General features: G+C 53.0%; 1 protein-coding gene and 1 long non-coding RNA gene across 7 annotated transcripts in view; one reads left to right on the forward strand and one right to left on the reverse strand.

Annotated features, from left to right (window-relative positions):
- CHST8 (carbohydrate sulfotransferase 8) overlaps nucleotides 1–15,330 on the forward strand; it is a 151,311-nt gene that overhangs the window by 68,084 nt on the left and 67,897 nt on the right. For all 6 annotated transcript variants that reach the window (XM_084770841.1, XM_084770843.1, XM_084770844.1 and 3 more), the window contains exon 2: nucleotides 2,133–2,348. In XM_084770841.1, coding sequence (XP_084626967.1) covers nucleotides 2,219–2,348 — 130 coding nt within the window. In that variant the 5' untranslated portion in view covers nucleotides 2,133–2,218. The remainder of the gene's footprint in view (nucleotides 1–2,132; nucleotides 2,349–15,330) is intronic.
- LOC311591341 lies at nucleotides 98–4,349 on the reverse strand. Its single transcript, XR_014777069.1, has 3 exons — nucleotides 4,108–4,349; nucleotides 1,717–1,853; nucleotides 98–597 (listed from the first exon to the last, which is right to left on the reverse strand). It is a non-coding gene; the product is annotated as an uncharacterized lncRNA (long non-coding RNA).

Raw genomic sequence — 15,330 nt, forward strand, 5'->3', positions numbered from 1 at the left:
CACACCTGGGATTAAAACAAAAACATATTAACATAACATTTCTATGTTTGGTTTTTTTTTTTTTAAAAAGCAAATTTCTCACTACAACTCTCTCCTTTTTATTACTTTTTATGTGTGTGGGCGGTTCGCCTGTGTCTCAGCAGCACGCCCATGCAGTCCCTATGGGGGTCAGCAGAGGGCACTGTATCCCTTGGAACTGGAGTTAGAGTTGCCTGGCTTGCTGGGTGGGTACTGGCAATCAAAGCCAGGTCCTCTGGAAGAGCAGCCAGTGCTCTTGACCTCTGAGCCTTCTCTCCGGCACAAGATCTTCTCTCCTAAGTTTGCTTCTATCAATTAGTTTCTCACAGCAATGGAAACGTGATAAATGTGCTGAGACCATCTGTCCAAATACCTGGGTGGAGATGAGTCCCGGCCATGGCGTGGGTGTGGGTAGGATACTGTAAGTGTCAGGGATCCACCTGTGTAGACCTGCAGCAGGTGTCTTGGGGACATCCTCCGTCTTCTTGCCTTTGCCTGGCTCATACAGGCCTAGGTGAGGGCCCACCATTTCCCAAAATAGCACCAACAACTGCAGGCAGGCTGTTCAAAGACGGGAACCTGTGGGGGACATTTCAGACTCAACCCATAGTGAAATGTGCCTGACTGTTAAGAGGAAAAAAAGGTAGCCAGCCGTGGTGGCGCACACCTATAATCCCGGCATTCAGAGAGGCAGAGGCAGGCAGATCTCTGTGAGTTCGAGGCCAGCCTGGTCTACAAAAGCGAGTCCAAGACAGCCAAGGCTACACAGAGGAACCCTGTCTTGAACACCCCCTCCAAAAAAAAAAAAAAAAAGGTTGCTAAGCGTTGGTGGCGCACACCTGTAATCCCAGCACTTGGGAAGCAGAGGCAAGTGTATTTCTATGAGTGAGTTCGAGGCCAGCCAGGTCTACAAAGCCAGTCCAAGACAGCCAAGGCTGCACAGAGAAACCCTGTCTCACAACCCCCCTCAAAAAAAAAACAAAAGTTGTATTATTTTATGGGTATGAGTGTTTGGCTTTCATGTATGTCTGCACATCATGTATATGCAGGGCACCATATCTCCTGGAACAGATGGTTGTAACCTGCCATGTGGATGCTGGGAACTGAACCCAGGTCCTCTGGAAAAGCAGCCAGTGTTCTTCACCGCTGAGCCACCTCTCCAGGCTTGGGGTGTTACTATCTTGATTCATAATCTGGCCCAATTCAGGGTCACTTGTTTTTACCCAGAGTGGAGTAAAGGACATCTCGTGTACGCAGGCCCTGGGTCTGTAGAGGCCAGAAGAGCAAGCCAGGGATGCAGGGATGCAGGGATGCAGGCATGCAGGGATGCAGGGATGCAGGGATGCAGGGATGTAGGCATGCAGGGATGCAGGCATGCAGGGATGCAGGGATGTAGGCATGCAGGGATGCAGGCATGCAGGGATGCAGACATGCAGGGATGCAGGGATGTAGGCATGCAGGGATGCAGGGATGCAGGGATGTAGGCATGCAGGGATGCAGGCATGCAGGGATGTAGGCATGCAGGGATGCAGGCATGCAGGGATGCAGGCATGCAGGGATGCAGGGATGTAGGCATGCAGGGATGCAGGCATGCAGGGATGCAGGGATGCAGGAACGTGAGCAGCCTCTGGAGGGAATACGGTGTTTCCTGGGAAGTTCACAGGGCTGGACGCCGGGAGGCAGGCAGTCACTACTTACCACCTGTGACTTTCATGGTACTCAGCACCCCCAGATGTCCCCCAACCACTGGAGATTGTGTCTCTCTGTGGCTTTATGGCAGGTGCAGACAGGACGCCCTTGTCGGGTGGGCAGAGGTGCAGATAGCCTCGGTGGGCCTGGAAAGGTGAACGTGGACAGGAGTGGAACTGAGTGTCCGTCATTTCTGGCATCTCAACACTCAGGAGGCTGAGGAGGGAGGAGCGTGCGTTTGGGACCACTCTGGGCTGCATAATGAGTCCCTGTCCCAAAGGGAGGGAGAGAGGGACACCGGGCAGAGAGATCTAGGTGAGTTAGGGGAATCCAGGGGTCGCCTTCCTGTCATGCAGTGACGGGGGCCTTAACCCACCTGGATATCCTGTGAGTTAAATGAGAATTTTTCCCCATCCATCTTGCAGACCCCAGCCTGATGGATGTCTGGTGTGGATAATGAGGGAAGGAAGTGCCTTTTACACCCAAGAGGTGACCCCGGATCGTGCCCCGGATGACCCCGCGACTCGGAACGATGCGGCTAGCCTGCATGTTCTCGTCCATCCTGCTGTTTGGAGCTGCAGGCCTCCTCCTGTTCCTCAGCCTACAGGACCCTGTGGAGCTCAGCCCCCAGCAGGTTCCAGGTGAGCCCCGCGATTGCCGGTCCGCATGCAGACCTTCCTGGTGGCCCTGGTGCGCTGGGCCTAGGGTAGACAGAGAAAGGCTCCCTGCTTCCTCCTAACGGGTGTCCACGTAAAGTCAAGCCACCAGTTTCGTGGCCGTGGCTCTGCCTTCCTTAGGAATTGACCACCAGTTTCGTGGCCGTGGCTCTGCCTTCCATAGCATACGAGTAGCTCCTGGTGTGGGCGATGGAGCAGCTGGTCAGCCAATTTGTTGTCTTCAGTAAATCTCAGACTCCCGGAAAAATCTGCCAACTCTTGGGGCATCTTCCACAGTGTTCAGAACGCCAGAGGATAAACATCTTTCTATTTTTTTTTTTTTTTATGTCACTGGGAATTGAACTAAGGGCCTTACTTCCTTATTATTTTTATTTTGAGACAAGGTCTGGCCTTGAACTTGTGACCCTACCTTACCCTCCAGAGTAGCTGGCCTTATGGGCCTGCACCACCAGGGCCAGATACACACATCTCCTTTTGGAAACATTTGTTATAGCTGGGTGTGGTGGTGGTGCACTTCTTTAGTCCCAGCACTTGAGAGGCAGGAGGTAAGTGACTCTCCGTGCATTTGAGGCCAGCCTGGTCTACATAGGAAGTTCCAGGCCAGCCAGGGCTACGTAAGTGAGAGCTCAGTCTCAAAAATAATTTTGTTGCATTAAGTAATTGCGTTGTTTACCTACTGGGTGGTGAGCATCAGGTGGAACTCTCTGGATAACCTGTAGGAGCGGATTCTCCTCTTCTAGAGTGTGGTTTCGGGGAGACCGCGCCCAGGCTTGGGGCCAAGCACCTAGTGCTGCTGAGCCATGCGTCTTCCCACCCCATCATCTTCAGGAACTCACATATCCGGAGTGTCAGCCCTGCGGACCCCTTGAATCTGGTTCCCCCCTGGCCTGGGACAGAAATTCAGTCACATACTGGCTTAGTGAGGCTGAAACCGGGCTCGTAGCACACCCCCAACTCTCTGTGTGTCTCGTGACGCACTGTAATGGTCAATGTCTGCGGGGGATGGTGCAGTGCGGAAAGTGAGAGGAGCGTGTGGAATACTTAGGGCGGAAGGGAGGTGGAAAGAGGGTCTGTAAGGCTCCTGCTACTGCCTGGGATGGCGTTGGCAGGAGCTGGCAGGGCTTAATCTGCCTTGAAGGAAGAGGAAACCTGGCCTTCCAGGCCACCGCATTAGCAGAGTTTTGTTTTCGAGACAGGGTTTCTCTGTGTTAGCCTTGGCTGTCCTGGACTCACTTCGTAGACCAGGCTGGCCTCGAACTCGCAGCCATCTGCCTGCCTCTGCCTCCCGCGCGCTGGGTTTAAAGGCTTGCGCCACCACCGCCCGGCTCCAGAGATCCATTTTTGAAGGCCCCCCCTCAGAGATGTGCTTTCTCCCCAGGGACACGTGCAAGCACACTGCTTACACGGACAGGATGAAGGAGATGTGGAGGCCGGAGGCTTAGACCGATGGCTTCCTGTGACACTCCGGCCTGCAGCCAGAAGCACGGGAGGGATGGGAGCCTGTTCTCCAGCCAGGGGTTCTTCCCTGGGGCAGCCCTCTTCTACCCCGAGCTCGGGGTGGGGGGTGGGGCGGGGCGAGGTGGGGCGGGGCGGGGCGGGGCGAGGTGGGGCGGGGCTTTCTTTGTACCATTCTGGAGCCCTGCACCATTGATACAGTGGCCTTGTCCCCAGATTGAAGTCCACAGGCCTCGGGAGGGAGGGAAGAAAAGTACATATATCCTACCTGCCGACAGCTGCCAGTAGCCTTGCACGGGGAGGCTGATGAATTATGCCTTTCATCAGACAGTGAGTGTGAAGGAAGTTCAGCCGCGGGCCCTGGAAACAGCGGGCGAACCACTGAGTCGATGCCTTCCCAGGTCAACCCCTACAGCTGCTGGCGGCTGTCAAAAATGGGTCCGGCTGTTCCCCCAGCTTCTGAGGAAGCAAGTGTGCGTGACTGAGCTGGCTCCTCTGGGGGACTTTGTAGCCTCTCAAGAGCCCTAGAATAGCAAGCGACACTGAGTCATCACAGCCCGGGTCCCGCAGGACAGTGTCGTCACAATATAGGAAACACTGGGGGCTTCTGTGACTGTAGTCTCTGCAAAAAGAAACCGGAGAGCAGGGAGCTTGCAGACTGCTCTGGTGAACGGTGTCTCTGGTGGATGCCTGTGTGTGTGTGTGTGTGTGTGTGTGTGTGTGTGTGTGTGTGTGTGTGTGCGCACACCTGAGCGCATGTGGTTACAGTACACACATAGGCAGAAGGTCCAGGTCTGTACTGTGGGAGGGGCCAGGAAGCTGTATGGTGTTCATCTCGGATGGGGTTGGAGGGGTGGGGGAGGGGGAGGGGCTCTGTGGTCCATTTTCCTGGGACAGGCCACCTATTGCCAGGTGAGGTTCAGCTTTGTTGCTCCTAGCACATGCCCTGCGGTGCCAACAGCCAGCCGGCAGAGCAGAACCCTTAACTTCACAGGCGCTGGGTTCCTATCCCGCATCCCAGCCAGCACTGCTCTGAAACAGCTGTCCAACCCCACAGATACGTGAATGACAGGTGGGCGGGAGCCACAGTATGGTTGGGCCGTGATGGAGAGGCAGGCCCTCGAGCCTCAGACTGGTGGTGTAGGGGGGGGGGGGATGTGAAGGGTCACGTGACCCCGGGATGAGCATCCTCCTGTGGTGGGTGGGCAGAGCCAGGCGAGGAGCATGCGCGGGTCTTCACTGTGAAGTCCTATTGGCAGATGCAGATGGAAGGACCGCCCTCGCGATGTGCTATGTGATGGGCAACCCTGACGGGTCTATGTAAATCACAGCAAACACAGTCATAAAACTTTAAGTAATGCTTACGTTACTTTCCCTGAGCGAAGTGCTCCTGACACAAGCTGTTTGTGTTGATTTGTTACTATTCATTTATTCCTTTCCTGTACTTCTTCTCACAGCAGCCTAATTGTGATTCGGTACCAAGAAAGCAATATCAAAGTAATTTTCCACAACATTAGTTACAATTTTCTTCTGATCCTTCAAGTGAAACAACCCCATCCTGTTGGCTTCTCTGAGCATATAAACCTTGATTACATTTATCTGTTGGAAGCCAGCGCTTACAGAGCGTATGCGCCCAGTTCCGTGGCGGGTGGCCCCAAGGGCCCCTGACCGAGTCTTCTCCCTGGGAGTTTCCATCCGAAAGCTCTATAGACTAGAAGGCTGTCCTGTCGGCAGGGACGCCAGCCGGGCTAGAACACCGGGTGAATTCTACACCGCAGTGTAAACTTTGCTGGGACTAAGAGTGTGACGTTCTGTGGATTCTGTAGCTTCATGAAGGTGAGAGACGCCGGGCGCGGTGGCGCACGCCTTTAATCCCAGCACTCGGGAGGCAGAGGCCGGCGGATTGCTGTGAGTTCGAGGCCAGCCTGGTCTACAAAGCGAGTCCAGGGCAGGCAAGGCTACAGAGAGAAACCCTGTCTCAAAAATTCTGTTGCTTGTGGCTCCTGGGGTCTGACACTGATCGGATCTCACTGGTGTAGTTACTGGTTCCTTTCTGATGCTGTGATGAACAACGGAAGGCAGTGTAGGGGAGGGAAGGGTTTATTCGCCTTATAACTCGCAGGTCACAATCCATCTTCCAGGGAAGTGAAGGAGGAATTCAAGACAGGACCCTTGGAGGAATGCCATTTGCTGGCACTCTCCTTCTCTGGCTCACTTTAGCTAGCTTCCTTATATAAACCCAAAGCCCACGAGCCTAGGGAATGGCACTGCCCATGGTGGGCTGGGCCTTCCTTTATCTGATGGCGGCAGTTCTTCAGCCACGGTTCCCTCATGCCACGTGACAAGGCGTAGTTAACATCTGTGACACCTCTGAATCTCTTCTGGGCCAGCTAGCCCACCTCAGCCTGGCTAGGGAACGACCAACGTTCGTTGTAAGGTGGCTTGCCTTAGGGTTTCTATTGCTGTGATGAGACGCCATGACCACCGCAACTCTTACAGAGGAAAACATTTCATTGGGGCAGGCTTACAGTTTCAGGGGTTTAGTTCTTCATCATCATCATCATCATCATCATCATCATCATCATCATCATCATCATCATCGCAGAAGCATGGCGGGAAAACGTGGCGGACGTGGTGCTGGAGGAGTAGGCCAGAGGTCTACATCTGGATCAGCAGGCAGTAGGGAAGGGAACTGGCTTGAGCCCTCCCCGACAGTGACGCACTTCCTCCAACACAGCCACGCCCACTCCACCAAGGCCACACCTCCTAACAGTGCCACTCCCTGTTGTATTTTATTTTAGCTCTTTCGTAACAGAATGAAGCCCCTGACAGAAACAACTATCCATCCAAGCGGGGTGGGGAGAGCTCTGTGGTTCATAGACCCTTTGTGTGCTGGCAGACAGGAAGCTGAGAACAGGGATTGGAGTTGGAATTATGGCCCAAGTCCCATCCTCAGTGACAGTGACGTACAGCCTCTAGGCTGGCCACACCCTCTAAAGCCTTGACCTTCAAACTGGGCCTAAAGCTGGGCATACGGCGATCAAAAGGTGAGCCTGTGTATCGCTGCCGATTCAGACAATAATCGGTAGGTAGCCGCTAGCTAACCTGAATTCTAAGATTAGAGTTTCTTGTTTACTGGAGATTTCTACCTATCTAATTATGATTATTTTCCAGTCTGCAAAATTACCGGTCCTGAGGCCAGAGCTTCGGCCTTCAGCATGCTCATGTCTATGCGGTTTTATTGTTGTTTTCCTTCCTTTAATTGCGTGACCACATTTTACCAGCTAGTTCAGGCTGGACTCAAACTCACAATCCCCCTGCTGTAGCCTCTCCAGTGCTTTCTGCAATTACTCAGCTAGGAAAACTTTTTTTTTTTTGACAGTGCCAAGATTTGAACCCAGGGCCTCAAGCATGCTAAGCAAGTGCTCTACCACTGAGCCACTCTCCCCCCAACCCCTCACTGGGGGATTCTAGGCAGGGGCTCTACCACTGAGCCACACCCCAGCCCCTCACTGGGGGATTCTAGGCAGGGGCTCTACCACTGAGCCACACCCCAGCCCCTCACTGGGGGATTCTAGGCAGGGGTTCTACCACTGAGCCATGGCCCAGCCCCTCACTGGGGGATTCTAGGCAGGGGCTCTACCACTGAGCCACACCCCAGCCCCTCACTGGGGGATTCTAGGCAGGGGCTCTACCACTGAGCCATAACCCAGCCCCTCACTGGGGGATTCTAGGCAGGGGCTCTACCACTGAGCCACACCCCAGCCCCTCACTGGGGGATTCTAGGCAGAGGCTCTACCACTGAGCCACACCCCAGCCCCTCACTGGGGGATTCTAGGCAGGGGCTCTACCACTGAGCCACACCCCCAACCTCTCACTGGGGGATTCTAGGCAGAGGCTCTACCACTGAGCCACACCCCAGCCCCTCACTGGGGGATTCTAGGCAGGTGCTCTACCACTGAGCCACACAACCAGCCCAGAAGCTTACTTCTTGACCCTTGTTACAAGATCCGCCCTTTCTCCTAATAAAAGACCAGAACTGAGAATAACAGGCTTAGCACAGTGGCTGTGAGGACTTCAGAAGGCAGAGTCTGGGCAGGCAAGTTCAGGAGCTGCTTTTCTCTGAACTTTGTTTTATATGGAATTAAGATTAGGATGACAGAGGAAAAGCCCCGGGTGCCTGCCCCCCAGCACTGCAGCCTGGCCAGGCAGGGCCTCATCCCTCCCTCCAGTCATATTTCTCCCTGTGTCTGATTTTTTTTTTGAAGTCCACGCCAGATATTGAACCAATTCACATATAAATATTTCACTGTTTCTCAGTTCAGATGATAAGAATTCTTATTTTTAGCATTACCTCCAACCAGCTCATATTTCCTTAAAAATCATACAACAGCTCGGTAGGCAATCTTTGAGATGTGGAGGCTGGGTAGTCACAACTTTGGGGTAAGCCTGGGCAATGTGGCAAGTCCCGGAACTTTAAAAAAAAAAAAAAAAAGGACTTGAATGTCTAGTCAGTGTTGAGGTGTAATTGTCCCATAAGTATAAACATATGTGTCTCCAGTGTCTTGCCCAAAATTTAGGTACAGCTGCATATTGCAGTTACCTGATGAATCCATTTAATCTCTCTTAATATGTAGGGTTTTTTTTTTCTCTCTCTCTCCTTATTTATTTCAGAACATTGGGTCACAGGTCATACAGAATATGCCCCTTTAGGTATTAATTGGTTGCAACTATCTGTCCTTTGTTCCTTATATTCTGCATATAATCCGGAAACTCTTTTTTAAAAATATATTTTATTAATTTATTCATATTATATCTAAATTGTTATCCCATCCCTTGTATCCTCCCATTTCCCCCTTTCTCCCCTACACTATGACTGTGACTGAGGGGGACCTCCTCCCCCTGTATATGCTCATAGGGTATCAAGTCTCTTCTTGGTAGCCTGCTATCCTTCCTCTGAGTGCCACCAGGCCTCCCCATCCAGGGGACGTGGTCAATTATGGGGCACCAGAGTACGTGTGAAAGTCATATCCCACTCTCCACTCAACTGTGGAGAATGTCCTGTCCATTGGCTAGATCTGGGTCGGGGTTCGAAGCCAGCACACACACAGGTTTGGCTCGTCCTCGCTTTGCTTTTTAAATAAGAATCCACACGTGGCTCCGTGATCTCCCGACAGGCAGCTCCCGCCCTCCCGCTCTCCAGTAATACCCACGAGTGCCAGCGGTCACGCCCCCATCTGCCCCTTAATGGGGGGGGGGGGAGGGGATCACACCGAGGCCCCATGTTCATTTTGCCATTCCTTCTTCGTTGCTTAAGTGGGATGGAGTTTGTCTCAACGGGGCCAGGTGAGCTGTTGTCAGCCACCCATGAAGCTGAGGTGAGTGTCGGATCAACGGTTTGATCAGAGTAATAAAAACTAGTGCCAGGCTTGGCAGTCAGGGCTGCCACCCCAGCACAACGGAGACGGAGGCACGAGCACCGAGAGTTCTGGGCTATAGAGGGAGTTCTGGGCTAGCCCTGGGCTAGTGCGTGAGTTCAAGACCAGCCTGAGGTACAGGACAAAGATCTTGTCTGAGGGAGGGAGAGAGGGAGAGAGAGAGAGAGAGAGAGAGAGAGAGAGAGAGAGAGAGAGAGAGAGAGAGAGAGAACACCTGATACAGATTCTGTTGTATACCCTTTACATAATTCTTTTAAATTTTTTTAATAATTACATTTATCTTTTGTTAGTCTGTTTATGGGAGGAACACGTGACATGCGGTGCGTGTAGAGGTCTGAGGGCAGCCTGCAGGAGGATGCTGTCTCCTTCTTGGGCCCGGGGATTGAACTCAGGTCATTAGACTTGGCAGCAGGCACCTTCACCCTCTGAGCCATCTCGCCAGCCCATGTTCACTATTGTTTGGCACAATTAGCTAAATCTGTATCCTGAATCCGTCCTTGCCCCGTCTCCTGCCATTACGGGAGACTTAGTCCAGGGTTACAGTTAGAAATGGTGGTTCTGGCCAATGTCGGGTGAAACAAACAAACAAACAAACAAAAAACCAAAGGCTGTTTTCGTTTTGTGTTTTGTGTTATGTGAGACACAGGGTTTCACTACATAGCTCTGTTCCGGAATTCGCTTTGTAGACCAGGCTGGCCTCGAACTCAGAGATCATCCTGGCTACCTCTGCCTCCCGAGCGCTGGGATTAAAGACGTGCACTACCATGTCTGGCTTGAACAAGGCTGATTGTTAAAATGTTTATTTGTATTTATGTGCGTGCATGTATGCATGCATGCATGCAGGTGCTCACAGCGGCCAGAGGCAGGTGCCAGACCGCCCCCTAGGACTGGGTCACAGCTGTTTGTGAGCTGTGTGGTGTGGGTGCTGGGAACGCTGGTCCTCTGAAAAGGCAGCTAGTGCTCTTAAACGGAGGCATCTCTCTGGTCTCTGTATTAGTTATTTTTGCGCCATTGCTGCAGAATGACTGGCAGACACAACTTAAGGGAGAAAGGGCTTGTTTTGGCTCATGGTCTCAGGGAGTTTCAGATCCTTATGTAAGGGCAAGCCCGGGGGGGGGGGGGGGGGGAAGCCTCTGTCTGTAGCGGCGCGGGGGCTGGGCGGTGACTATTCTCCTCAAAGCGGTCCGGAAATAAGATAGAAGCATTTAATTCCTTTCAAAGGTGTCTGCCTCTAGGGACCTGCATCCAACACCCAGCCCCACCGCCTTAAAGCCCCCACAGCCTTCAAAACAATGCCACCCACTGGGGATAGCATGTTCAAAACATGAGGATGACTTTGCAGATTCAAACTGTAGCAGATACCAAGGCGGGAAGCTGGGGGTGTGAGCAGAGTTAGTGACCTGGTGGGCGGGGCCTGGTGGGCGGGGCCTGATGGGGAGGACGAGGAGACTTAGAGAGAGCAAGCAGTCTCTGGGGTTTCAGGCAGTGGCGGATGCAGATGTAGGGTACCGATTTCCAGGAAAGGCCAAGGGGCCATGCGTTTCATTTTTGGCCTTAAGGAATCTGAGATCTGCGCAGCATACGGGGTGGTATTCTGTAACTTCTCTAACAACGGGCTCTGCACCCTTAGACCTTGGGTCTGCCTTCTGCCTCTTCATCACTCGAGGTTGGGGTCCCGCGGGCCGGGGACAAGGGGTAGACAGAGCTGTTGGAGAGCTTCTGCCTGTCCTGGGACAGAATCATCCCATGTTGGGGCTGGGCTTGCCAGCTGGGGAGAGAGACCTGTGTGCGTGTGGTACACAGGGACCTCATGAGATCCTGCCCTCCCGAGGAGGGTGAGGAGTGCAAGGAAAAGTGAAGGCGAGTGGAGGAAGACCTGGTAGGCTCTGCTTTCAGGTGCACACAATCTGGAGATCAAGAACAGGGGCTTGAGCCTTTGCCCCAGGGCATTGTGGGAGAGGCATAGCCCGTTTTAAAGGATGCTGCTGGGAGAGAAATAAACTCGCGTGGGTGGCACTCAGGGGACAAAGGCGGCGGTGAGTCTTGGGGCTCCAGAAAGTGGAGGCATTAGAAGGGCTGACTTCCTGGAGTCAACCTGCTGTGGGATGTCTACCTAACTCCTGATCTCAGGTGGGCGCAGCCAGGTGTGCTTGGGGTTACCCTGGAGCTGGGCGTTTTTCTCCAAAAACATGCATGCAGTGACCATTTTACCCAAGATTCCACAGCCCAAAATATACAGAGCCAAAGTCCTAGCGTTTTGGGGTCTGACTGACCCTGAGGCGTGTGTGTTGTCCTTCAGAGACAAAGCAGTGCTGACTAGAACATGTGTGGCTCTCGCTCTGGGCCCCATCTTAGCAGGGGCACGTGTGGCCCTGTCTGTATGCTGCTGAGGGCCACTCTGCAATGCCAGGTTCATCTGGTTTCTACAGAGACTAGCCTTGTCTAGTTGCATCCTGCATCCCGCATTCCCCCTCCCCCTCCCTCTCTTCCCGCCCCCGCCCCCGCCCCCGCCCCCGCCCCCGCCCCCGGGAGCTTCAAATCCACAGAGCCTGGAGTGATCCACAGTGGCACAGGCCCAGAAACTCTCAGTCAGTCCACCCAAGTGCGGCGACGGCCCACCTGTACCCCTAGCACCGAACCCTGCCCTCTCCTACCAGGCCTGGGGAGCCAGCCCCTTCCCATTACGGACAGAGCAGGCTGCTTTCTTAATCCACACAGGTGGGATGTACCGGAATTCCCCCCGGAGTCTGTTTCCCGGAGCCGCTTTCTTTCTAACGGCATGGCGGGCCATCGTATATATTTCCTCTAAACCTTGTGTGAGCCTGACACATCCTTGTTGTGACTGTGAATATCAGAAGTGACATGTAATTGCAGTGATCCATCCTGTTAAGTAGCTGGTAATATATCATTGGGAAATCAGCCCGGCTGGGACTCTCCGATCCCAGCGTTTCTAAACAATAGGCCCTGTACCATCCTCAAACTCGGCGAACGAGCGAACGCCGCCCACAGCTCAGCAGGGACACCCCGCCCTCCCTGGTCTCACCTTTCTGGGACCTCAGAGACACAGTTTCCACACACTTGGTTTTCAGTCCTCCTGAGACAGCCCCCTTTGCTTTGTATAACACAGCCAGGTTCTCCCAGCCAGGTCTGTGGGTGGCGGCCAACCGCTCCTGAGACTCCTGAGGCCTTGCACGCCCTGCCCCGTTAGACTCAAGGATCTATGTGAATGCTTTTCCTGGGCCGGGCTCAGTCCACACTGTCTAGTGGGAGGAAGGAAAGAAGACCCATTGTACGTGGTTGGAGGCATGGACTTGGGCCAGGCAAGAAACCCCAGATGGCCCTTTGCCTAACACAGGCTTCCATTCACACTGTGTTAAATGCTAATTTAGATTGCTCGGTGAAAAGTAAGCCCTGCGGCTGGGCACAGGCCAAAATGAAAGAGGAGGGGGCGGGGGGGGGGGGGGGACGGACACAGAGCTCTCTGTGGCCACTGGCCAACGAAAATGCTACCAAGGAGACAGACTTCAAGCCTTCAAGCCCTGATGGGTTTGGAGCTCTCTCTGTGGTGCTGGTGTCGGAGCCTGTATTAGTCAGCTTTTGCTGCTGCGACAAAAAGGCCTGAGGAAAATAGGAGGAGAGGTTTGTGTGAACAAGTGTTCAGAGACTTTTTTTTTTTAACACATCATGGTGGGAAGGGTGTGGCACATGGAGGCTGGGAAGAGGGACTGCGAGGCGGTGCTTTCTTTGTCAGGCCTAGAGATGTCCTCCCAGACACAGCCAGAAGTGTGCTTCCTACCCCAACCAACCTGTCAATCAAAATCAACCCATCAGGTGCTACGGACATGGTTGACAACACTTAGTTCTCTTACAGAGGGGCTGGGCCCAGTTCCCAGTGCCTACATAGCAGTTCATGACTGCCTCTGGGCACACGTGGGGCACACACATTCACCCAGTCACACACACACACACACACACACACACACACACACACACACACTTTATATATGTTAGCCGTCGTAGCCGGACCTGGTGGCACGGGCCTATACTCCTAATGACTAGAAAGGCAGAAGCAGGCAAATTGCAAGGCCCAGGCTACAGAGTGAGAGTTCAAGGCCATCTTGGACAATTTAATGAGACGCTGGCTCAAAACCAAAGGTAACGAGAGTGCTGGGTGGTGGTGGGGGGGGCAGTGGCTTAGGGGTAGAGCGCTTGTCTGGCATGCATGAAGGCATGAAGCTCTAGGTTCAATCCCCAGTACTGAGGGGGAAATCTTTTTTAATTAATCTGGGCTACGGAGGTTGCTCAGTGGTTTTAGAGTGCTTGCTGCGCTTGTAAAGAACCCAAGTTCAGTGCCTGGTACCCAGGTAAGGCAGCTCACGACCACCTGTAACGCCCCAACTCTAGGGGAGCTGACACCTTCTCCTGGCCTTCCATGGGCACCTACATCCATATGTACATACTTACACACACACACACACACACACTCTCTCTCTCTCTCTCTCCTGGCCTCTGTGGGCACCTGCATTCATATGCACATACTTAGACACACACGCACACACACACACACACACACACACACACACACACACACACACACTCTCCTGGCCTCTGTGGGCACCTGCATTCATATGCACATACTTAGACACACACGCACGCACGCACGCACGTGTGCAAATAAATAAATGAATATAAATATATCTTTAAAAATAAATAGCCATTGCAGCCTATTCCTGAACTCTCCTGTGTATTTGTGGGAGTCTCTAACTTTGGGGAGCTTAGACCATTCCTGTAACAGCCCTGGCCCATGGCTTCCCAACATCGCCTCCTTCCGTGTGATCCCCACTTCCTGGGTCCCCCCACCCTCCTTCGGATGGAAGGAGCTTTTGAGTCATCCGGCAGAAGACACCCCTGGGTCTTCAGCCAGAGCCTCGCTTTCCGTTAGAGCACTGAAATATGCTAAATGAAAAATAATGAGCGTGTGGGAACTAATAACAGGAATCCCCTAATTAAATTAGGAAACAGACATCATATTACTGTAATCTGAAAATTGATATTAATAGAAAACGGTCCCAGCATTGTTATGCTAAAGGTTCCTGAGGGTGGGGGGGTGGGGGGAAATTAGAGGAGAAAACAGAACAGAAAAGTGGAACAATCGTGGCTGATAGAAATGTGACTTGTGTTTTCAGGGAGCTACAGTGAGGTGCTAAAAATAGACAGCGGGATCAGTGTGAGGGTCCTAATGAGTCAATGGGTAGCACTGGCTTTGAAAACCCACACTGCTGCACACAGGTCCAGGATGATGGTTTACAAAACAAGACACTGTAAATAAGCCTCAGACCGTGTAGCGTGGTGTTTTTTTTTTGGGAGGGGGGCAGGCACTGTCTTTGGTGCTTTTACCGTATCCGCCTTCACACACACACACACACACACACACACACACACACACACACACACACACACCCGAAGCCATTAACCTCCACTTAGACAGTAGCTCTCGATGTGGAAGTAGGCAGGGCCATATTCTAGCTCAGATCTGGACATGGCTGCTTTCTCCCCTTACCTTAATGTCAGGGTCTCTGTGACTTTTATTTGTTGATGATAGTCACCTGATTTTCACACACACACACACACACACACACACACACACACACACACACACACACACAAGGAACCTTTCCTGACTGCACCCTGCAGCCTTTGGCAACATCCCAACCCCCTGACTGCAGGCCCCAAGGCTCTTCAACTGTTTTGGTTACTGAGACCCATAGCAAGGACACCTTCTGAAATTACAGGACCCTGGGTCCCCATTGTGTGTGGGCCTGGGCACAGACCCATCGAGGCCGGCGGTTCCGACGGCCACTCTGTCCCCGGGTGGCCTGGTTTTGGATTCTGCTTCTCACGGCAGCTCATTGTCCCCTCCTGTACAGGGGACGAATCAGACTGTTCTCATGTGACACAAGTCACATGTCCAGCAGGGGTTCTTAGGTGTGGGGTGGCCTCTTTCCCACTCTGCCTGGGCCAGACTGAACTAAAGACTCGGCGGGGGTGGGGGG

Source organism: Acomys minous (genome assembly GCF_964271855.1).
Source record: "Acomys minous genome assembly, chromosome: 20".
Taxonomy (NCBI): domain Eukaryota; kingdom Metazoa; phylum Chordata; class Mammalia; order Rodentia; family Muridae; genus Acomys; species Acomys minous.